Source organism: Yarrowia lipolytica, chromosome 1D, assembly GCF_001761485.1.
Source record: "Yarrowia lipolytica chromosome 1D, complete sequence".
Taxonomy (NCBI): Eukaryota; Fungi; Ascomycota; class Dipodascomycetes; order Dipodascales; genus Yarrowia; species Yarrowia lipolytica.
In genome coordinates, this window is record NC_090773.1 from 1,717,578 (window position 1) to 1,740,622 (window position 23,045).

The following is a 23,045-nucleotide window of genomic DNA, read 5'->3' on the forward strand; positions in this document are numbered from 1 at the left end:
TGTGTGTCCAACTGAAGTGGTGTAACTGAGCTTCCGCATAGTTGGTATACGGGACAAGTGAAATATTGTAGCAGTAGCAGTAGTAGTAGCAGTAGCAAATGTGCTTGAAAACCAAATACACGACGACAGGTAGTTCTAAGCGTCCCTACACCTCTTTGTTGCCCCTTTCTGAGTGTTTGACGGGCTCCGAATGCACATAAATCTCAGGCCGCATTACGTAATCGAGCATAAAGATCGAAACACTGGTCATATGACAGCTGAAGACGGCTTGATAAGCGAGAGTTTCCCATTTGACATTCTGTCTATCATGAACTGCGTCTGGGTCCTTCATACAGTGTTTTTCCAGAGTAGTTCCAAAATGTACCAAGTTGTATACAACATAAACAGTTGCAAATAGGCGATAAAAATGCCAAAAAAAAAACAACCATCAGCTTTTTTCATACTGCGAACGGTGCGAAACATGATTTATCGAGTTTTGGTGGACCCAGCGTAATCCTCCTAAATGCGCACAACCTCGGGTCGAACTGCCTACTTCCACTAATGACCATATATCACTGCAGTGGTCAATTGAGCAAGATCATCACCAGTATCCACTCCGATGTCGTCGATAACGCCGTTCCACGCGACCGATCTGTTCAAAACCAACCCAGTCAACCTCGACGTACTGACCGAAAACTACACAATCTCCTTCTACCTGCAGTACCTCGCGGAATGGCCGTCTCTTTTCTTCCAGGCTCTCGATAAATCTGGAGAGTGTGCCGGATACATGATGGGCAAGGCCGAGGGCAAGCGAATGGAGTGGCACAGTCACATCACGGCCGTCACGGTTGCGTATACACAAAGACGGGCTGGTTTGGCCAAGTTTCTGTGCACTGAACTGGAGCGCCGAACCGCAGCTCCAGAACCGTACCATTGCTACTTTGTCGATCTGTTTGTGCGCACAACCAACCAGATGGCCATCGACATGTACGAGGGCTTTGACTACTCGGTCTACAGACGAGTGGAGGGCTACTATGGAGACCGAGAAGATGCCTACGATATGAGAAAGGCGCTAGAACGAGACGTCAACAGAGAGACTGTCAGAGACGACGGAAGAGATCACAAGGTGAAGCCATGGGAGGTTGTCTTTTGATGAGGTTGGCAACGGTAAGCTTGGCTGTGGGAATTTCATTTTGGAGTTCATTCCGATGAATACCAATTTGGAGAAGTCCATTATGGTCCTGACAATCTACAACGGCGAAATGTGTCTTCAGCGAGCCGAGGGAGGCTAGGGTCAAGTTTCAGATTTTAGATGAGACTGTTGACGATCGAGGCAAGGACAGATAGTAATGGAATATATGCATTGATGGAACGCGAGAAATACTAATGGGATAGCAATTCGATATCTGAAGCCGTTTGGGGGCGTGAATGGTACCGACCTAGGCTTCTCACGCACAAACAGGACAACAATATGAGTTGTTATCAAGTCCCGTCCAGGGTGGTTTGTTTCAAGAGACCCTGAGGCTCAGAATATGGGTCCGTCCTATTAGGGGAGGGCGTTCTGACTACAGTCAATGAGTCTAAGGATATACCCTCAAGTATCTTGATATCAACTAGAGAGACCTCGTCTTCTTCGATTGTTTCTAAAGGTGCTGGATCTCTCGTCTCCTTGCTGTGCGCTTTCCGGTCTCGCTTTCCGGTCTCCTCCCACCCTTTGAACCTCCTACTGAATCACTCTTGTGACTACAGGGGCGGACCTCCTCAACTGAATCACTCTGGTGATTAGAGACTATCTATTGCGTCTTATCAACTCTGAGGACACCAGATACTGTCAGTGAAGCTGTAGGGTAGTGCCGTAGGCCATGAACATGTTCTAGCATTGCACGTACATCTGGAAACGTTTCCAAACCACCAATATCTGTTCAATCGAACGAAAAGGACTTATCGGCATGGTAAAGAAACCACATCAATGACCATTTTGTCCCCGAAATCAGTTTGTAGCGTGTCCCGAACCGTCTCATTCATTACATTACGAACCTTCTCGACTTTCGTGTATAGCCGTACTTTTCAGCGTTCACAAGTGGACGAATATTGGTCCAATAAACACAAGCTCGACGCCAATCGAACCAGCAGCGACAAACAACCACGTCTGCTAACTCTGGTCTCTTGTTGAAGGTCTCAAATGATGTTACAAGTTGATTATTCTCAGAGGTTTCTTTCACAATTACAGATCTACAATACAAATGATCATATCATAACTAATGTGCGTTCGCATGACATTACTACTATAAAGCGATGTGGAAAGATGTCAAGCACTCTCAGACGGAAAACTCCACTATCTAGAGAGACCGTGAGTAGAGGCTTTTTGATCTGGTTTGCACCAAAATAGGGGAAAAAAGTGTGGATAGTTTTACCCCAGAGTGTTGGCAAACGTGGTGTGGAAGGCGCTTCGAGACTCGAAGGCGACCACCTGGTGTCTATACGATGAGACACATCACACTGGAGGGTATCACATTTTGTTGGAAGAAGGGTCTGTTTTTTCTTCAAAAAACTCGCTGTCGTGTAGCGGGAAAAAACGACTACAGGCTGTCTACGCCGCGGGGGTTCTTTTTCATAATAAACAAATTTATTTTTTACGACAACTTTAGTTATCGGGGATGTCCTGCTCGCCGTTGTTGATAGCATCAATCATGACGTGAGCGGGCTTACCGTTGACACGGGCGCCAACAGACTGGGCAGTACCAAGAATCTCCTTGACGGTTCCGGACAGCTCCTTGGAGAAAGACTTGGATCGCATGGTTCGGGCAATCTCAATGATCTCCTCCAGGGGGATGTTACCGTTGTGCTTGACGTTCTTGTCCTTCTTTCGGTCACGCGGGGGCTCCTTGAGAGCAGCAATGACCAGAGAAGAGGCAGAGGGGACGACGGAGACGGTGGCCTGTCGGTTCTGGATGGTCAGCTGGACAGTGACTCGGACACCCTTGTGGGCCTTGGTGGCCTTGGCGATATCCTCACCAATCTTCTTGGGGGACAGACCGAGAGGACCAATCTTGGGAGCAAGAGCGGAGGAAGCTCCGACCTCACCACCCATGGCTCGCAGGTAGATGATCTTCACCTCATTGGGGTCAAACTGGGTTAGCAGGGTACAGTAGGATTGGGTCCGATATATGACATTGAACACTGACGGGTTGTGGACGGATTGAAGTGAACTGAACAGACTGGACAGAAAGGAGCTGATTCTTTTGAACAAAACTGAACACTTATGGTGGATCCAAAGATGACATCACGAGTCCATCATCAAATCGGATAAGGGTCAAATTTTCCATAAAATTCTCCACCCAACTCGATCCATCAACATAGCCCGTACCACCCCTTCAACTGCCCATTTCATGTCGCCGCGAATCCGCCGTTGTCGTCGCCGTGGTCGTCATGCCCTTCGATATCTCTCTCTCTGGTACTCACCTTAGGAGGCATTTTTTCTGATGTTGCTGAACTGGAGAATCAACAAACGGAAAGTGTCAAAAAAACTCGGGACCCAGCGCACGGAGGTTGGGACCGTGTCCCAATCGGGAAATAGAGTCGGTCGAAAAATCATGTGACTAGAAGTGAGATTATAGGGCTAACCCTAATGCAAGGTAATAAAGCCAAAAGCTTAATTGCAATATCCGACTTGGCAAAAAAAGGTAATTTGAAGGATGGGGAGGGTTTTCTGGACCCCTTGGAAAGAGGAGATGGATGACGGATACGAGCCCAGATGACGACGAATATGACCAATCTGTTTTCTCTCATCGGATTGGATCATTTTGGGGACCGCCCCGACAATTTTTAAAAGTCACCTGTAACTCTACTAAGGGACCAAGTCGGTGACCCGGCATTTGACGTACAAGTAACCAAATAGTCGGATATTTCGATGGGGGAGGGAAATACATGGATTCTGGCATCTTGGACGTGCTCGTATCGTGACATGGAGAGATTTGAAGAGTTTTCCGCGTCAGAAAAAGTCCGATATTGCGTTTTCTACAAATTCTTGGAATGGACTACAGTTGGGGGGTGCCATGATGGTGCACTTGGGGATACATCGTGGATCTGAGTGTTTGCAGGCCCAGGGATAATGGATTTGGGAGTCGAATACTTCATTTATGAGCTCAATAGATGCTCACATTCGCTGTCAAGAAGCCATCTCTGAACTTACATCTGTCTCGTCGTCTATGGTATTGGTAGGTTCAGATATGACTGGTGCGTGACTACAGGTAACAGTACAAGTAAGCACCTCTATATGCCTTCAGCTTGTAGCACAGACATCATTATGCTGTCTATAAACGGCAATTCACTTGGAGCAAGGCACAGTGGAGAACTGTTAGCACAGACTCGCACAGGGGATTACTGTTACCAGCAAGACTCGCCCAGATGATTACTGATACCACCAAGAATCGCACAGACGACTGGACTAGCTGCACAGAATCGTCTGGTTGTCAAGCCGCATATGACCTCGATCTGACCCCCGAGCTACCCTCGATCTGACCCTGGATCTATCCCGGTATAAGCGCTCACGGTTGTATGGGGTGTTGGAGTTCCCAAAAGCGACCAAAAGATGGAGACTTCCCAAAAGCGTCAGAGACTCCTACCTGATCGCAACGACTCCTACAAGTACAGTACTTGTACTGACTACACACGACAAGCAACTGGATCCAAAAACATGTATCTTTTACTTCAGTACATCTTCTCTGGCAGACAGAGTTTCTTTACTATGGTTTGGCAAACAACTATAGTCAAGAGTTGCCGTTCTAATCGGCTTGTAGTAAGGACATCTCATTTACCAGTCGCACTCTCTCCAATGGCCGAAACTACACCTCAAGTCACTAACTAATGTACATTTATCATCTATCACCAGACACGTGTGTCTATAATGCTCGTGGCCGGATCCGGGGCCTCTGAACCATGGCAATGTCCCCAATCGCTGACAATACCCTCAATTGCTGTTGTGGTACACCACAACCCCCTTTATTCATTCACGGCCACGCCGGCCTCATCCGCTCTGAAACCGAAATCGTTCATGATGGAATCCACATCCTTGAAAATGCTATCCAGATCCCAGTTGTCCATGCCCTGGGTATCGAACCAGGCCGAGTTGTCATTGAGCTGCTCAGACACAATCTTTCTGCCCTCCTTCCCATCACTGGAGCTGGAATTCAGCCTGATTCTCTTGGCTCTGTTTTCCGACGGAGAAGAAGAAAGATGTGGAGTTCGAGTGCCAGAAACAGCCGAGCTCTGAGAATGATCCCCATCACTCTCCACACCCGAAGAAGCACTTGCAGGATGAACGGGATACGTGGAAGAGCCCTGAGGATGATGGATGGGCAATTCTGTAGCCAAACGAGGTTTGGGGTCCAAAGGAATGTTGGTAAACAGCTGCTTGACCCCCGCAGGCTGGTTACCCTGTCTGTACACCTGTGTGAGCACCGAGGGAGCCATGGACCGGATGCCACACTCTTCTCTCATAGTCCACAGACAGTCAAAGAAGACAGACGCAGACAAACGGGTTCGAATATTGACCTTGGTAGAGGTGCGGCCACTTTTGTGCAAAGTGGCGTAGAGATGCCAGAGCTGGTAGGTGATTTCAGACGCTCGGTACGCCATGTCATGCTTCAAAATCGACGCATTTTCAAGCAGCTTGAGACACTCATCAAACAGCTTTTTGCCCGAAGAAGTGTCGATAAACTCATTCAAAGAGGAATGAATAATCTTGATGATCACACACAGAGTCTGCCAAATCTGCTGCGTGTAGACACCAGGAAGATACTTGATGAAGGATGGGTCACGGGCGTGCACGGAGGTGACGTGGTCGAGGAACTCCAGGCTCGCGTTGTATAGCTGGACCAGTCCCTTTTGCAGCTGAATGTCGCTAAAGTCCATATTGTCCAGATAGTAGTAAATGTACAGTCTCACTCGGACGCTGAGAAACAGGAAGCGTCTCAGAGGATCGTACTCATTGGCCTCAGTCTCCACTCGATCGAGTCTTCGAGAGATGATGCTGATAAGAGAAAGTCGTTCTGTGCTCTGGCAGAGCCCCAGCGGGTCCTTGGAGTTGCTATTGAGCGTCTTTTCAATCTGCTGGTCCAGTTGAGACAAGAGACACATTTGTTTGAGCGACTCGGGCACATTGACGACGGAAGAATCGCTCGAGCAGGCGCTCAAAATGGACGAATCGAAGTTAGCAAAGGCCGGGAACCCCATCACCGTGGCTACTGTCTGGGACACAATGTTGCATGCGATCCAGGTTCGAATCTGTTCGGAAATCTGCGGATACAGCGAGTTGGAAGAGGCCGTTTTGATACGTGAAAAGTCACGTGCATACCCAGGACAATGGAGTCCGATCTTGATGGCCGAGAACAGCGCCACTCCACACGTGTTCCACGACGAATCGGCCGACAACGAAGACGTCACAGGAGGCCACATGGTATACACCAGAAACGCCTGAACCGAGTGCACAGAGGCAATATTGAGAATGGGGACCTGGGAATTGGAGGCCACATAGCGGGTGATTGGCGAAATGGTGACTTCTGCAAGACATGCCTTGACGGGTTCTGTGAGACGGAGAAGAAGGGTATCATCGTCAGCATACCGTCTGGAAGCTACCAACATGATGGTCCAAAACAAGGACGGACATTGTCTGTAGATGTGCTCGGGGCCTCCCTGCAGATTGACAATGGGCAAAATGGGATGATAATGGTCGACAAACTCCTTGAACAGAGCATTGACGGTCGGCACCGAAAGAGTCACCTCGTGAATGGTCTTGGGCTTGACACACGAGGGGATGGGCGCGGCCTCGGGCGTATCACGTGACTCCACCGCCGGCAACGGGGTCGGTTTGAATTTTGGCGACGGCAGGTTGCGGGTCTCTGAGTGGCCGGGGCCCATTTGGCCCATTTGTCCCAATTGGGTATCTGCATTTCCTAATGAGGTATCCGAGTTACCCATTCCGGTATCTGCACTTCCTATTCTGGAAGAATGTTGTCCTTCACCCCCCGTCTCCTCCACCCCCACCGGCACTGCGTAGTGGATCGCGCTGTTGCTGAGGTCCAGCAAGGAGCTGGCGCTCTGGTGCGCGGACGCCGTGGTTTTGGCCCGTTCCTGCTCGTCCAGAACGCGCTTCAGGCGCTCCATCTCCCCCTCCAAGCTCGCTAATTGCGCTCTCTTATACGTTCGTTTGAACCCCTTTTGCACCACGCAAGGAATGCCCTTTCGCTTGCATCGAGAGCAGTCGGAGCCCTCCTGGCCGTCGCATTTGACCTTTTGCTGCCGACATTCGACACATGCAAGCCGCTTGTCCTTTGTCTGGACCCCGGGACTATCTGAAGATTCACGTTTGACCGACATAAGTGTTTTTGTAGCGAGCGATATCGGAGAAGTTTTTGAAACCCTGCTTGGGGGTTAGGGTTGGCCCGGGGGGTGTGATGAGCGCGGGGAGAGAAATACCGCCAACTAATGTGGGCGCAAGGAGAAAGATGATGTCATTTAAAGTCTATTTGGATGCGAAATGACCGACTTGGAGCGACTTGTTTGGCTGGTATGTTGCCCTGTTGCGAACTTTGTCTATAGTTAGGGTGTAGGCGTAATTTGGCCGATAACACCGATATCTTTTGATTGCAGCGCTTCTATTTGGATAAAAATGGTATCATTGGAATAAGCGCAATCTTAGGATTCCATTGGTACAATCATCATTGTAATCAGATCAACATTGGAGTCCAATATGGGGCTTTCATCCTTCAACCCACCCGTAAATACTCGACTCCAAACCCACAAACATTATCTGATCCCAATCTGGCCGCCTGCACTGCATACTGGCCGCCTGCACACTATGTACAGTACAGTACAGTATGTACCCCAGAATCCCATCTTCCTCGGCCATTGGATATGACTCATGCAACCTCTCTCCACACAACTTTAATAGTCGACGAGTTGGTGTCAATATTGGAGCTGGAAACTGGAGAGCAGTACCATTGGAATGACACGTGTTCAAGGATTCACGTGATTCTTTCCCCCTGTCGATAGGTCCCAAATTGGACGTTTTGGGTCCGTCTTCTCCGTCGTTCCCCAAGCGATATCGGCATGCATGAATATCACATGAAACGTTACAATTGTAAACGTCTACTGGAGTTTGACATTGATCTGGAGCTGTTGGTTGTGGTTTTCTATACCGTAACTGGTGATGGTGTTTGTGATTTTTGTCTAACAGCCGGATGAGGCATGTTGATAGCTATAGAGAGAGAGAGAGAGAGAGAGAGAGAGAGAGAGAGAGAGAGAGAGAGAGAGAGAGATAGAGATGTTCCATAAGGGAGGGAGGTCTCGGGGCATTCAAGTTTTTGACGACATAGGTATGTCTATACTGTCTACTCGTTACAAGTAAAAGTAGTACAAGTACAAGTACATACAGTACTTGTAGCTTCAACTACACTTGCCAATCTACATGGTCATTTCGAATGTGCTCTTAACGATGGAGCAGTCCACAGTTCTCTGCTGATAACTAACCAACAAGTGTCTTAAGAATGCATTATCTGCTTCTGGAGTCTCATCTCTACTCTCGTAGTCTCTCACCGGACATTCAGATGACTAAGCCAACCTCTAATACAATGTTTCCAACAAAGTTGTCTTTCAACTCTGGGCATCCTGGCCGAGCGGTTAAGGCGAGAGATTAGAAATCTCTTGGGGTTTCCCCGCGTAGGTTCGAATCCTGCGGATGTCGTCATTTTTTGTTGCAGCCTTTTTTCGTCGAAAATGGGCCAAAATATGGTAAATCGATACACTCACCGCGAGACATTCACCGCGAAGCATTACTTACCTGGTTTCAATTTTAGATCCAACGTTGCTCTTAATGTCAACTACGAGATGGCGTATTCGTATTCGTACCACTACCAGTTCTAGTTGATATTTGGTAAATACGTCGACATTTGCGATAATATTGGATTTTGTATATATCCACGTGACGAGGGCACTCGGAGGAGTATTTCTATGCCTCTAAGATTCTCGTGTGACACAAACTGACTGTGTTGAGGGGGGTCTCAGTTGTGCACCTTCTGGCTCCAGTATACATCCAACTATTCTTCTGACGATTTGTTGATATATTTGTTAAAATAAAAAAGGTTCATGCACTGTGAGCTTATTGAAAATTATCCAAGGGTGCATAATTGTCTGTCCAAGAGCAGCACTTCACTACAAGTACTGTGCGAGTACAATACGAATAAGAACGCCCTCCAGCCACAATGGAAGAACTCATCATCTACACAACCAACAAGGGTGCATGTGCGGTGGATCTGCATTCCGGCAACAACATTACGCACTTCAAAAACGATGAGACGGCCCCCAATCTGTCCGTCTTTCTCACAAACACCCCCTCGGGCAACCCTCTGCTGTTTTCTGCCCAGACCAAGGGAGCGATGATGCACGTCTACAACTGGAACCGAGAGTCTGTGGACCAGCAGATTGTTCTTCCGGAAAAGCTGAGCTGTCTGGCTGCCAGCACATGTGGTACTTGGCTAGCGGGAGGATCAGCTTCCGGCCGGCTGTTTGTGTGGGAATTGGCGTCTGGAAAGCTCGTCTTTTCGCGCGAGGTGCATTACCAGGCCGTAACCAAGTTGGCCTTCACCGACGGCCTGCTGTTTTCCACCTCCAAGGATGCCCGAGTGCTGGGATGGTCGCTGGTGACCATGGCTTCTGACCCCAAGGACTGCCAGCCCTGTATCACCTGGACCGAACACAACCTCGGAGTCGTGGACCTGGTGGTCGGCGGCGGCCCCACACGTGACACCCGTGTGTTCACAGTCTCCACTGACAAGACGGTGCGAATCTGGGACGTTTCTTCCACAGCCCTGCTCACAACCATTACTCTGCCTGCTGCCGAAACCCCCACTACTCTGGCAGTTGATCAGCTCGAACGAACACTGTTTGTGGGTTGCGCCTCCGGGAATATCCTGTCTGTGTCTCTCTACGACGTGTCGCCCAGTACAGGTCTGGTTTCTGTGGGGGGAGCTTCTGGAGTGGTGGAGTCCGGCAACGTTGCTCTTTCCCACCATAAGAGCGCGGTCACCTCGCTGGCTCTGTCTTTCGACGCCACCCTGCTCGTCTCAGCCGACGACAAGGGCTTCATCTGTGTCTGGGATCTGCCCTCTCGACAGGTCTCACGATCGATCAAGCAGCCCCGAGCCGAAATGAACCCTGTCACCTACGTCCAGACCATCACCACACACGGTCTTCCCACCGAAAAGTACAATCCCAAGACTGCCGTCAAGCTGCCCATGCTGAAACGAGTTCAAGACGACAAACCCGAGGACCATGACATTCTGGTGAAGATCCAGCCCAGACAGAAGACCGTGGCCCACGAAGACACTCTGCAACAGATGGTGGAGAGCGCGCAGTTTGGAGGCGATTCTCTGGCCGGCAAGGTGGTTCAGCTTGAAAATGAGCTGAGTCAGGCCAAGAGCAGTTTTGCCTCGTTGAAGGAGAGTCATGATACTCTGTGGAATATTTACCAGCGACAGCAGTAGATCAGATGAGGCGCATGGTAGGTGAGAATCACCTGGAAAAGAGATGGATGGTGGGAGTTGATATACTGGAATGGGCCTCGCAAAAGAGATGGAGAAGATGATCTTTCTGACGTCATTTAGAACAAAATAGCATGTAATAGATTGTGCATTGGGATTGGATTGAGCTATGGAGATTGAGGAACCTGTCGAGGCCTATAAAACCATGATATGGTAGGTTTCTGAATACAAATAGTTATATATATGACTAATAAGAGAGTCTGTGAGATTCGTAGGCCCATTTATCTCGTTCACGATATGTTTCCATATGACTGAACGCAGCGAACTAAATGGCGTATCTAAAGTACCGATTTTCCATGTCTGTCATGTCTGAAGTCTGGATCTCAGCCAGCTCTTGCGGAGAAGGGTTCATGGTGCCTTCCTTGTCTCGCTTTCTGTTCTCCACAATGTTGACAAACAACAACAGGGTGTTGAGACCGACGGCTATGAAGAAAAGAACGACCATGGACACCTTGGCAGGCACGTATTGAGGAGCATCATCTGCTCTAAAGGTCTGGGGTCCGATAATGTTGCCCACACAGTAGCCTATGAGCATGATGGCGTTGACAGTCACCTTTTTGGTGTGTCCAGTAGTGTTGGATGCTACTGAGGAGAGCATACAAATGAAGCCAACGGGGTAGATGATGAGCAGATAGAGTCCCGCCAGACCTGCCGATTGGTTGCCAGGTAGGAACGCAAGTAAACACATGGCCACGGCTGCGATCAATTGAGCTACAATTGACCAGAACAGACGCCATTGAGTGTACTGTGCCAGGAGTCCGAAAATGATACAGCCTCCTAGTTCAACGGCGCCCTGAGGGGTTTGCATCAGGAGTCCTCGAATGGGTCCCAGGCCAAGGGTTTCTGAAAACAGAATGGTGGAGAAGTTGGTGATACCTCCGTTGGGAATGTTGGAGGAGATGCAGTACAAGAAGTAGATCCAGGTGCGGGGGTCTCTCAAGGCTTCGACAAACTGTTGTTTTTTGAACTTTTTGTTTCCAAACGAGCCCTGGTTACCTCGGACGCGGATCACGACCAACTTGCGTTCCTCTTCTGTCAGAAACCACGCCTTTGACGGCTCGTCGGGGAAGTGGAACAGAATGAGGATACCCACAGCAATGGTGATCACTCCGGTGATGATGAAGACCAGTTTCCAACCATGTATGGGCAAATTGTGGTTGATAGCAAGTCCATAGGCCGTTAGACAGCCAATAATCAGACCGAGTCCGTTGGCTCCAAGCCAGAAAGAGGTCCGCAGAAACTGCTCCTCTCGCTTATACCACTGGGAAGTGATGATGACAAAGGCCGGAGTCACAGCAGACTCCAGCATGCCCAGAATGGTCCTCAGAGCAATGAATCCGGGGTAGTTGGGCGTAGCATGAAGACACAGAACGATTCCCCACAAAATGATGAAGGAAGACAATGTTCGAATCAACGGTAGTCGTTGGAGAAGGTAGACGGCAGGGAATTCAAACGCAAGATAGCCAAGGTAAAAGGAAGTTCCCGACCACGAGTAGTCGTTGCCCTCCATGTGGAGATCTTGTCTCAAACCCATAACCGAAGCTGTGGAGTTGGTCTGTTTGTCCATGAACTGAACTGCATACACCAGCATCATGACAGGACAAATGTAGAGATCAATCTTGCGCAGAAGCCGTTTATCTGTAGCTGGATCCAGCTCCGTGAGATCGGTGATACAGGTCTCTCCAATCTCAATGTCTGCTTTGTCATCATAGTCAATGTGGCCAGATTGTTTCTCAACAGACCGAGGGTCTTCAAAGGCTCTTGAATCATTCATTTCCCCTTAATATCCGAGACCAAGACCACCAGATGACCGCTTTATATACATTTGCTTGTGAAAACTGCCAATATAGGAACAACTTTATCGAGGGACTAGGAACGGCCTATCTTCACCAATAGTTGAGATATCTGAATTCTGAAACAACAACAAAGGTCCCCGAAATGAGAATAATACATTGAAATGGACATGAACCGCATTACGTCCATATTCGCCAATCCCAAGCGCATCATCTACCAACCCCTCGCTTATCTATAATATGTCCAACTCAAAAGACTAAGCGAGCTTCTTGGCAAGCGGGGACAATGCGCGTCGACCTTGGCAGATGTAGATATACGCCGGTTGACGTTTACCCATCTGTCGGTCACGTCAAGTGAAGTGATGAGACATAACGTGATAACGTGACTTGACCTTTAATGCCCGGTCACGTGACCTCCCCCCTCAGACCTCCCCAGACACTCAAGCCTCCCCAGACAAGCCGCTTATCTCCATTAAAGATAACCTGATAGCTTATTTGTTTGGGTTGGACGATCCACTTGGACCTTCCTGTCTGGTCTTGAGTTCCGCAGTTCCAGGAACGGAGTGGGGCTTCAGTTGAGTGCTTTTCGACGCACTTCTAGAATGTCAGACCGTTGGAGTGTACGATTGTACGAGTGTGCCACCAACATGTATCACCAACATGTACCACCATGTACCACCAAGACGCACCAACCAAACCACCATTCTCGTAACACAAACTCCAGTGCCTCACTTGGTCCATTGCCTCACTTGGTCCATCTGCGCATCAGCCTTTTAGCCCCACTCGGCCGCTATAAACCAGTAGAACCCTGATTCACAAGATAGGCACCTCGATCCTATTACAGCAACGACAGCGGCAGTTTGATTCCAGCTCGAGACTGTATATGCCGGCATTGACGTCTCATCTTTTCATGTCAATCAATTTACTAAAAAAATGTCTTACAAAAAAGGGGTCTAAAGTCCAGACTCAAGTGTTGGTCTCGAGCCCTGCGTCTTGTTGGCCATGGAAATGCGGATGGTCAAGTCGCCATTCACCTTGAGACGATGGTGCTGCGAATTCGCCACCGCCCGTGAGCCGTACAATGTAGCCCGTGACTCCTTCCGCCGGATGGAAGGGGCCTCCGAGTTGTCGCTGTCATACCCATACTCGAGAGATGGGTTCTCAAACGTGAACAGGTCCGATTCCAAAGGTCTGAGGAAAGCGGAAATACGAGAGATAACTCGCACCACATTAGCCCTCTTCAAACCAGTATTCAGACACTCCACAGTGGAGGTAATGTCTTCCCTGTGGATAATAAGATGGTGGAACTCCTTGGGGACATGGTGTCGGAGGGTATCACAGATGTGTCGCTTGTCTTCAGCCGTGAAATCCACCGTTCTAGCGGTGAGCTTCAGAATTTGGTTCAGGTAACCAAAAATGTCTCCGTTCTTGATATGCTGCTTACTGATTTGACCCATGTAGTACATTCTGTGCATGTATTCAGTAGCAAACACAGAGTACTCCCCAATGAACCACTCACGAAGGGCTGTCCAGGAGCCCAGCTTTGAAGACCGAGGAAGCGGACAGTCAACCAGAAGCAGTCTGAAGTAGGTGTAAAGCAAGTTGAAATCAATGTCCGCCAAATTCTTACCAACATACCGGTCAACCATCCACTCAAACTGTCGCACAAAGTCCCGGGCGTCGCACTCAAACATGCTACCAGAAAATGACTTCATCTTCAATTTCATGAGCCGCTCTTTGTCGTTAGAAAATCTGTCCTTGTCACCGGTAATGACCTCCTTGTCTTTGTTCCTCTTTGAGTCGGCCGAATCGACCACCTGTTCAGAGAGGTCCACACAGGTCTGATCTGACGAGCCACTGACTACCCGGGACTGACTTCTGGACGGTACTGGGGCACCAGGAGAGCCTGAGGAGCCCGAGGAGCCCGAGGAGCCCGAGGAGCCAGCTGCTGCCGAGGGAGTCCCAGGAGAGCCGGTCTTAACACTTGAGACGGGCTTTCGGGGAACTCTGGGGACTGCAGGCATCTTCTTGTTGGTTGGAGTGACTGGGATGGGCCCAGAGACTCGCCCAGTGCTCAGATTGCCAGCGGGGTTTGTAGACAAAGTGGACGAGCACGCCTGTGGCACAAGGTCTCCATGATGACCAGAGATCCATCGTTGAGATCTACCTTCTGTTGTGTCGGCATTGGTGGTAGAAGGGGCTGCGTTCGTCGCAGCTGCGACAACAGGAGAAGTGGCCGCAAGAAGAGTGATAGCAGGAGTAGCGGTAGATGCAATGGTGGCAGGAGCTGGTGCTGTAGTAGATGCAGTGGGTGCATCAGCAACAGGAGTCTCTGTAGTAATTGCACCAACAGCAGAACCAGTGCTATCCGCAGATGGAGTAATAGCAGCGACAGGACGTGATGTACCATAGATATCGGAAGGAGGAGGACGGGTTGAGCCAAAGATGGTATCCGGAGGTGCTAGGCCCATGCAAAACTCGGGGCTTCCGGACGCGTAAGAACCAACCCACTGCTGATCCCACTGAAACAATAGGGCAGCAGTTTCAGAGGAGGCCGCAACAGGGTTGACATAAGTGTGGGGGGCAGTAGCTTCGACAAGGTTGTTGACAGCAGCCGCGTATGATAAGGGAGCTGTAGTCCCATAATTTAATGCCTGAATGTTGGAATAAGGATCGTGACATGTCTCTTCGGTGGCTGCGGCGGCATTTCCAAGACTGTACCCCCTGTCATGATCGTCGCCTCGAGGGTGGGTGACAAGGTCGACCTTAGGTACCCCACCAGGTCGATTGGTATCCGGAAACGCTTTGGCCATCTGCTCGAGCTGCTCTTTGGTGGCCCAGGGCTGGTCAATCTTTCCATCGACATTCAACAGAGGACAGGAAGGAGAGAGAGTCATCTTTCTGTTGAGCTGGTTGGAGGGATTGGGTTGACCAAGGTCCTGTTCAAGAGAGTCTAATCGAGTTTCGAGCGTGTGGTTCTTGACAAGCAGTATTTTGAACTCGTCGTCGTTGTCGTCTGCGTTTACAGCCCACGACTGATCCTCGAGGTCACGTGTGTCTATGAGTGAGAAGCGCTGTTCTCGTCGTGACTCAAAGAACAGCCGGGCATCCTCCTCCGTCATGATCTGGGATTTCTGCGAGTGGTCGACAAAGTCGTTGGAGAACCTGCTGGCACTTGAGAAGTTGGCATCGGAGGAATCGGCCACAGTAGACAAGTCGTAGATGTGTCTGGGTTGAGGGGCGTAGTTGCGGTTGGCGTGGTTCACGGCGACATTGGCAGCGCCATGGTTAGTGTCAGAGTCGGTAGTGTTGGTAGCGGTAGTGTTGGTGTTGGTACAAGCGGGCGACTCTTTGGCGAGAGACTGCAGGTGCGACACAGATTCGTTGCCAATCAGCGAGATGCGCTTTTTGTCGGCGGCCTCCATTTCTCGGCTCACGTGCCGACTCACGCCGGTCAGCGACTTGTCGCCAAGGTGGCCCAGTCTCGGCATGATGGAGTCTTCAGACGTGGATCGTCGCACTCGGCGAATATGGAACCCGTGGCTGGAGCCATTTGCAGAGGTGTTTTTGGCCAGCTTGGAGGCCGACGAGGCAAACAGCTTGCGGAAAAACCGCGACCTCATGGAGCTGTGGGGCATGTCCTGCCGCAGGGGGCTGGGGATCTTGTCTGTCATGGCAAACGGAAGGGGAGAGCAATAGCAGCGGCGAGAGCGGACAGCGACGAGAGAGGACAGCCTCAGTCTTATATGTCCATGCAAATGTCACAATTCCATCTTTACACACAACGAAGAGAGATATTACCCCTCTGGTCCATGCACACACACCTGAAATCAGCCCCAAGAAAAAGTGCATCTTCGACAGATCGATACCAGGAGTTGGGGAGGGCCAAAGGGGGACAAACGCGCCCTTGGAGACCATTGGGGGACATTTCACGTGATCCGAAATGAATCTGGGACCACAAACGGAGTATTTGGAGCTCGGGTATCACTGTTGAAGGCGGTATCTCGCGGTGCGTGGTTGGCAGTACGCAAGCCCCATTCAAGCGAAACTGAAAAAAGACTGAAAAAACTGAAAAAAAAAAACAAAAAAAAACAAAAAAAAAAAAACCTGAAAGAAGAAAAAAAAATCACATGTTCCTACTGGATCACGAATCACCCCACAAGAGCCACATAAGCCATGCTCTCACACTGTCTAGATTCAAAAATAACAGGTTCTCCCCGATCCAAAAACAAATTGGGGTGATTGAGCTGTAGGGGAATTGAACCCCTGGCACCTGCTAACAACTGAATGGAAGGCAGATATGTTACCACTACACCAACAGCCCCGAAACATGCCCAGTTTTTTATTCTTGCGCACCAACGGTGGGCGGAAGGTCACGTGACCTGAGTTTTGGAGTGGGATTATTGGTGAAGGGGTGAGGATACTGGAGTTGGAGAAAAAGTGGTAATCGGGTTCTGGAAATTCTTTTAGACGGTTCTTCTAGACGGTTCTTCGACTTAGATGGTGTCGACGTAGATGAATGTCGACGATAAGGCCACGGAGTGTACGCGTAGTGTACTACCATTCACCTAGATTACTACGATACTCGTCCACAAACTAGCCAGCACGGCGCTGACTCTACATCTGAAGCACACTTATCTAATATGTTATCATTAACTATACGAGTATCCTTCATGCTCCTATGTTTGACGATCGAATGGCTATGGCAGTCAATCCTTCTGTTTGCATTGCAGTTTGATACTCGTTCATCAGCTCATCTAAGCGGTTTCATTCCAACTTCCCCTCCAACTACCCAATCCAGAGCGCAACTCAGTAACGCATTGCTACTATCGGAACTACGCCTCACCCATAACCACCTCCGTGGAAACGACATCAAAGGTTCGGACCTTTACGTCCAGCACGGCAGTGACGCCTCTAGGGAACTTGTAGCTCTGCTGCTTCTGCTCACGCACGTTCGGGGTTCGGTAGTTTCTGTGCAGCACTGCGTCCTTGCCCTGCTCCATGACACAGATGTCAACGTTGGAGCCGGATCCCAGATCGTTCCAGATACCGGACTCGATGGCGTCGGATGCAAGCTGGATCGCCTCCTCCTTGGTCAGCTCCTGCTTCCAGTTGGCTTCCAGCACGGCCATGGCAGCCATGGATCCGGAGCCCAGAGCGAGGTAGTATCCAACGTCGGTCGAGCCGTGGGCATGGATCGACATGAGCTGGGGCCCGGTGGGGTCGACGCCCGCCACAATCAGGTACGCGCCAATGTGGCCCTGGTACTTGAACAGGTGCTGTTTGAGCATGGTCAGGCAGGTGACCACTCGGGGCTGTCGGCCCGCAGACAGCGAGTGCAGCTCAATGTTGGACGCGGTGAGCTGGGTGACCATCTCCGTGTCGGCAGCGGTGCCGGCTCCCGCGCACCAGATGTGGGGAGCGATTCGATGCAGCTTCTCGCAATTTTTGTCCGCCACAATGTCGCCACTGGTGGCTCGGGTGTCGGCCGCAATCACCACGCCGCCATCGAACTTGCATCCGACAATTGTCGTTCCGGTGGAGGTCGCGGTCGGCACCTTGACGCCCTTGGCCGACAGATGCGCGTTTCGCTGGTAGTTTGAGAAGGACAATCCTGGCATTGTGTGTTTTGTATGAAGATGTGTACAGGTTGGTGATGTGCTGGTTCGAAGTACTGTAGATATAGCGTTGGGACCCAAGGTGGCAATTAGAGTTTGGCGGTGGGATTTGGGGGAGAGATTTGGGGGTCTTGGGGAAATTTGGCAGGGAAATGGAGGTGCGAGATTTGTCGACGAGGTTGGTTAGTGGCTACTGGGGTTTTCTGCCCGAAAAAACAACCAGAAATGGTCGCTTTGGGTCACCCTCTTGTCGGACATACAGTCTGACACTAAGGTAATCTTAATAAGCAGATATATGAAGAGATAGGAAATGAGGACGATAGAGGCGGAATATTGCAAATCTGACCTTTCAGATGAATTTTACAGCTGTAGAGCTTCAAAATGATACCAAAACGACCCTGATTTGCAGAGTTTTATAGGATGTGGCGAAACAATGTAGTTTCAGTGGAGTTCGATACGATCTCCCTGAATCAGACAGAGGGTCTCAGAGACTGAGGAGGCGTCATAATGGGCCTTTTTTTACAAATATTGATTTGGTTAGAACTTGAATGGCATCACTAGGGCCGTTTCCCGAGGTTTCCTCTTCTAGAGAGTCAGAAAGACGTCTGGTTGAGGTGATGTGGAGGGACTAGAATAGAAACAACTGTACCATTGTAATAAGCTTAATGAAAGATATCTAGCAATATCCAACACCCTTCACTTGGTGTACTGTGGCAAAAGTTGGTGTGTTCATAAGCTGGGATGGTGAGATAGTTGTGGAGAGACCCTGAGAGGCACAATGAAGGGGTACGGACAGTTGTAGAGTTGAAAAACAGGCTTGGTGACACAAAGGGACTAGTGAATCGGCCTTTCTGGTTTCAAAATGGCCCTTTTTCTCATCATAATGTTGTGCTTGCTAAGTTGTCAGCATATGAAGACGTGAAGAGTTGCTGACTCGAAAGTCCAAGTAGGAGCCCGAGAAAAGTGGGAAAGAATGAGAAAGAACCGGAGAGGAGTGTTTCAGCTTTATTTCTTGTACAATAATGCATAGACTAGACACTACTCTACAAGTAACCTGGTATCTCAGTCAAGCCATACACAGACCTCAGGGAGAGGGTACAAACACCACTCTCACTCTCCTAGAAGTTATATAGAGACCAGAATTGGTCAATTTAATGGATTTAGCATCTTTCAAACCCGCAGAATCCTCCATATATGTTCATATCTGGTTCTTTCGGACTCTAGACCATCCCCCCACGTCCACAACCACCCCAAAACGCACATCAGAATAAGAGAAAATGTTTCTTAGTCATCAAACTACATACTAAACCAACTAAACCAACATATACAACTCTCCAGTCCACAGTGTCTCGGGCGAACATGCTCCAGAACTAGTCGTTGTGCTCTCGTCGATACTGGCTTAGTCAGCACAACCACCCATCTGCAACCTTAAAAAAATATTTTCGATTAGCCTTCTATTTTCTGTTATCTGGCACCACCTTGCAACCACACAACCATCATGAAAATCAAGACCATTTCGCGGTCCACGGACGCCTATCTTGCCGACCGAGCCTCCGAGACGTCGCGGCAGCCCCGAAACCTCGACTCCGCGCTGCATCCCTTTGAGCGAGCCCGAGAATACACAAAAGCGCTGAATGCCACCAAGCTGGAGCGAATGTTTGCAAAGCCGTTTGTGGGCCAGCTGGGACGAGGCCACATCGACGGCGTGTACACGATTGCTCTGAACCCGCGGATGCTCAACGCTGCGGCGTCGGGCTCTGCTGACGGAGTGATCAAGTACTGGGACCTGACGTCGCAGGAGGAGACTTATTCCGTGCAGGCCCATGAGAACATTGTGCGTGGTCTGACAGTGACACCCGAGGGACGACTGCTGTCGTGTGCCTCTGACAAGACCGTCAAGCTGTGGGACATGAAGAACAAGAACCCCGACCCCAAGCAGGTGTATCTGGGAGACCGAGGCTTCAACTGTATTGACCATCAGCGAGGTCCCGACACCTCCAAGTTTGCCACTGGATGTGGAAAGGTGCAGCTGTGGGACACCACCCGGTCCAAGCCTCTTTCGTCGCTGTCCTGGGGCGCAGACACCATCACTTCTCTCAAGTTCTCTCCCTCTGAGCACGCTGTGTTTGCCTCCACCGGTTCCGACAGAGCCCTCACCCTCTACGACATCCGAACCAACTCGCCCATCAACAAGCTGGTCACCAGCATGAACAACAATGCCATTTCATGGAACCCCCAGGTGCCGTTCATGTTCTGTGCCGCCAACGAAGACCACAATGTCTATCTTTACGACATGCGAAACCTGTCTGCATGCACATCGTTCCTGCAGGACCACGTGGCTGCGGTCATGGACGTGGACTACTCGCCCACCGGCCGGGAAATCGTCACCGCCTCTTATGACAAGACTATCCGAATCTTCAACGTCCGAGAACGGTTCTCCAGAGACATTTACCACACCAAGCGAATGCAGCGGGTGTTTTCTGCAAAGTTCACTCTGGATAACAAGTACATTCTGTCGGGTTCAGATGACGGTAACGTGCGTCTGTGGCGAGCCAAGGCCTCCGAAAAGGCCGGTGTCCGGTCGTCCAGGGAGCGGGCATCCCGAGAATACACCGACGCTCTCAAGGAGCGATACAGACACATGCCCGAGGTGCGGTCCATTGCCCGACACCGACACGTGCCGTCTGCCATCAAGAATGCCCGTGAAATCAAGGGTATTGAGCGAAAGGCTCTCAAGAGACGACAGGACAACGAGAGAAAGCATAACAAGAACCTGCCTGACATTCATCTCAAACAGCAGCATATTGTTGGTGTTGCCATCAAGGACGATAAGAAGATTGAGGAGTGGAAGAGAATTCAGGAGGAGAAGAAGCAGCATAAGGAGAGTGTTGAGGGAGGTTGGAAGAATGTCTAGTGTTTTGCAGGTGAATAGCACGACGAGAACACGTGAGGAAATGACATCTGACTACACGACGATATTAATATAGACCTGTGAAACGACATTCCACTTTCGACACAACGTCGTCTGTCACAAGTGACATGGCGCACACAGCCGCGGTCGTGTTTCAAAAAAGATATAACATATATATGAGTGCATTTTTTATTATTACTGTACTTGGTTGAAGACTGATGAGCTGAACACATCCATCAACTCCGCCACCCCCTGGACTCTGTAGTCAGTCAGAAAGATATGGCCGGATGGGATTGTTGTGGAACGGCCAGAGGTTGAGCGACTTACGAAAGTATCAATACAAATACCTGGAATACAAATACCAGTACCGGACCGTTATTCGAGTGGATGTGAGGACTTGAGGTCCGATTTGCTGGTGGTAGAAGGATGAATCTACGTTAGTTGCTAAGTCAGTCAGTCCGTACTGGTACGGTACCTGTCTCGCCGTCCGTCGTACGTTAGTTGCTAAGTCAGCCAGTACGTACTGGTACGGTTCTCGTCTCGCCGTCCGTCGTACTGGTACGGTACTGTCTCGCAGTCGTATCGTACGCGCCTCGTACCGTCTCGCAGTCGTATCGTACGCGCCTCATACCTTCCGTCGCACGCTACCGCCCGTCGCACGCTACCGCCTCGCTGTCCGTCGTACCGCCTCGCACTCGCGGGCTCGCCGGACCTCCTACCACTTTCAATTGGCTGACACCTTATCCCTGTGTGTGTTCGGACTATGCGCTCATTGTTTACAAGTATGACGTGCATTATCGTAGGTGCCAAGAGCTGAGATACTGCTTGCTGCGGCTATCTATGGGGTTTAGCGGATGATATAGAAACAAAGGCTGGCATCTAAGCAATCTGGACGGGGCGAAAACCGAGTCGCGGTCCGTGCGACACGAAAAACACGTCTTTTCACCCCCAGCAACGGAGTCTAGCTCCCGCCCCAACTCTGTGATAAAGTTGAAAGGAAGAATGCTAACAATAGATTGTAAACACAAGGGATGTGGGCCAGAGAGGCGCTTATTCGCAGTGGCAAGCAGGGAAAAAGTCGTTGATCACGTCATTAACAACTACAAGCAACAGTGTCGTTGCTTCCTTTCGTCACGTGATAGCCCCAGTCCCGCGTTTGGCCCTCTCCTCGATCCCGCCGCCTTCCCCCTGCATCTACATACTCCAAGGGATGACGTGCAGGAGCCAAGCGTTCATATTCAACTCTAACCCTGGCTCTGACGCGGTATATATATATAAGCGGGGAGGCGTCTCCGTCTTTCGTCTTTCGTCTTTGTTAGTTCCAACCAACGTTCGTTTCTGCCACATCCACCATGCGACTCTCCACCACTCTCATTGCTGCTCTCTCCACCCTGGCTCTTGCTGCTCCTGCCCCTGCCCCTGCCCCGGTCAACGCCATCGTCAACGGCGACAAGCTCAAGAACATCGAGCACCTTGGAAAGCGAGACCTCAAGAAGATCGCCCAGGAGAAGGTGATTGTCAACGGCGACCAGCTGACCAAGGAGGCCAACTAATTGTGTCCGACAAGTGACTGAATGTCAAAGATACGACATGGTCAACCACAAACCAGCCTAGAGAACACTTTGCTCACTGTATATTTAATCAATTAATAATGACTACAACATGTTGCCGTTGATGACTGACGTGATATCACCGCTTGATGACTAACAAGTAACATCAGTTGGATAGAGATGGATAAAGCGATTCGAGGGGATTATTTTGATACTTGACAAAGAGATACCAGGGATATACTGAAAGGAAAGTACTTGTAGCTACTTGTAGGTTAGTCGTAGTCCAACGAAGGTGCGAGTCTCTCTTCATTATATCATCATTTTTTATTAAAACATATATTTTTGATTATCATTAATAATCTTTCAAACAATCTCCGATTTGCTGACTAAGACTACACTAATGGGTAGTCTACTCAAGCTGATTATTTTGATATTATGTAATCACACCTCGATTACTAGGGACAATACATAGTCTCTGATTTGATGACAAACGAGCTATTCGCTAGACATGAAAATTACACCAATAGAAACCCCACTCAAGCCCATCATTTCTACATTTTCAGGTCTCCCTATTGTCCAACAATAATTCCATCTCT

At 49.8% G+C, this 23,045-nt stretch overlaps 9 protein-coding genes and 2 non-coding genes across 11 annotated transcripts; 5 read left to right on the forward strand and 6 right to left on the reverse strand.

The window, feature by feature from the left end:
• Positions 1-598: 598 nt before the first annotated feature.
• YALI1_D17181g (uncharacterized protein) lies at positions 599-1,132 on the forward strand (the record flags this gene model as incomplete). The annotated part of the gene is made up of 1 exon (XM_502806.3): positions 599-1,132. One exon carries the CDS (start codon positions 599-601, stop codon positions 1,130-1,132), a length of 534 nt encoding a protein of 177 aa, XP_502806.1.
• Positions 1,133-1,450: 318 nt separating this feature from the next.
• On the forward strand, positions 1,451-1,765 carry YALI1_D17190g (uncharacterized protein; the record flags this gene model as incomplete). The annotated part of the gene is made up of 2 exons (XM_068282700.1): positions 1,451-1,457; positions 1,503-1,765. 2 exons carry the CDS (start codon positions 1,451-1,453, stop codon positions 1,763-1,765), a joined length of 270 nt encoding a protein of 89 aa, XP_068138801.1.
• An 858-nt stretch (positions 1,766-2,623) lies between these two features.
• YALI1_D17206g (60S ribosomal protein uL11) lies at positions 2,624-3,453 on the reverse strand (the record flags this gene model as incomplete). Its single annotated transcript, XM_502807.4, has 2 exons — positions 2,624-3,109; positions 3,442-3,453. 2 exons carry the CDS (start codon positions 3,451-3,453, stop codon positions 2,624-2,626), a joined length of 498 nt encoding a protein of 165 aa, XP_502807.2.
• Positions 3,454-4,980: 1,527 nt separating this feature from the next.
• Positions 4,981-7,356, reverse strand: YALI1_D17249g (uncharacterized protein; the record flags this gene model as incomplete). Its single annotated transcript, XM_502808.3, has 1 exon — positions 4,981-7,356. One exon carries the CDS (start codon positions 7,354-7,356, stop codon positions 4,981-4,983), a length of 2,376 nt encoding a protein of 791 aa, XP_502808.3.
• A 1,284-nt stretch (positions 7,357-8,640) lies between these two features.
• YALI1_D17262r lies at positions 8,641-8,722 on the forward strand. Its single transcript has one exon. It is a non-coding gene; the product is annotated as a tRNA-Ser (tRNA).
• Positions 8,723-9,239: 517 nt separating this feature from the next.
• On the forward strand, positions 9,240-10,520 carry YALI1_D17268g (uncharacterized protein; the record flags this gene model as incomplete). Its single annotated transcript, XM_502809.3, has 1 exon — positions 9,240-10,520. The coding sequence occupies one exon, from the start codon at positions 9,240-9,242 to the stop codon at positions 10,518-10,520; it is 1,281 nt and encodes a 426-aa protein (XP_502809.1).
• Positions 10,521-10,842: 322 nt separating this feature from the next.
• YALI1_D17299g (uncharacterized protein) lies at positions 10,843-12,351 on the reverse strand (the record flags this gene model as incomplete). Its single annotated transcript, XM_502810.3, has 1 exon — positions 10,843-12,351. One exon carries the CDS (start codon positions 12,349-12,351, stop codon positions 10,843-10,845), a length of 1,509 nt encoding a protein of 502 aa, XP_502810.3.
• Positions 12,352-13,323: 972 nt separating this feature from the next.
• Positions 13,324-16,044, reverse strand: YALI1_D17336g (uncharacterized protein; the record flags this gene model as incomplete). Its single annotated transcript, XM_502811.3, has 1 exon — positions 13,324-16,044. One exon carries the CDS (start codon positions 16,042-16,044, stop codon positions 13,324-13,326), a length of 2,721 nt encoding a protein of 906 aa, XP_502811.3.
• A 569-nt stretch (positions 16,045-16,613) lies between these two features.
• On the reverse strand, positions 16,614-16,694 carry YALI1_D17342r. The gene has a single exon. It is a non-coding gene; the product is annotated as a tRNA-Gly (tRNA).
• A 511-nt stretch (positions 16,695-17,205) lies between these two features.
• YALI1_D17355g (uncharacterized protein) lies at positions 17,206-17,991 on the reverse strand (the record flags this gene model as incomplete). Its single annotated transcript, XM_502812.3, has 1 exon — positions 17,206-17,991. The coding sequence occupies one exon, from the start codon at positions 17,989-17,991 to the stop codon at positions 17,206-17,208; it is 786 nt and encodes a 261-aa protein (XP_502812.3).
• A 1,495-nt stretch (positions 17,992-19,486) lies between these two features.
• On the forward strand, positions 19,487-20,902 carry YALI1_D17370g (uncharacterized protein; the record flags this gene model as incomplete). Its single annotated transcript, XM_502813.3, has 1 exon — positions 19,487-20,902. One exon carries the CDS (start codon positions 19,487-19,489, stop codon positions 20,900-20,902), a length of 1,416 nt encoding a protein of 471 aa, XP_502813.1.
• Between the last annotated feature and the right edge of the window lie 2,143 nt (positions 20,903-23,045).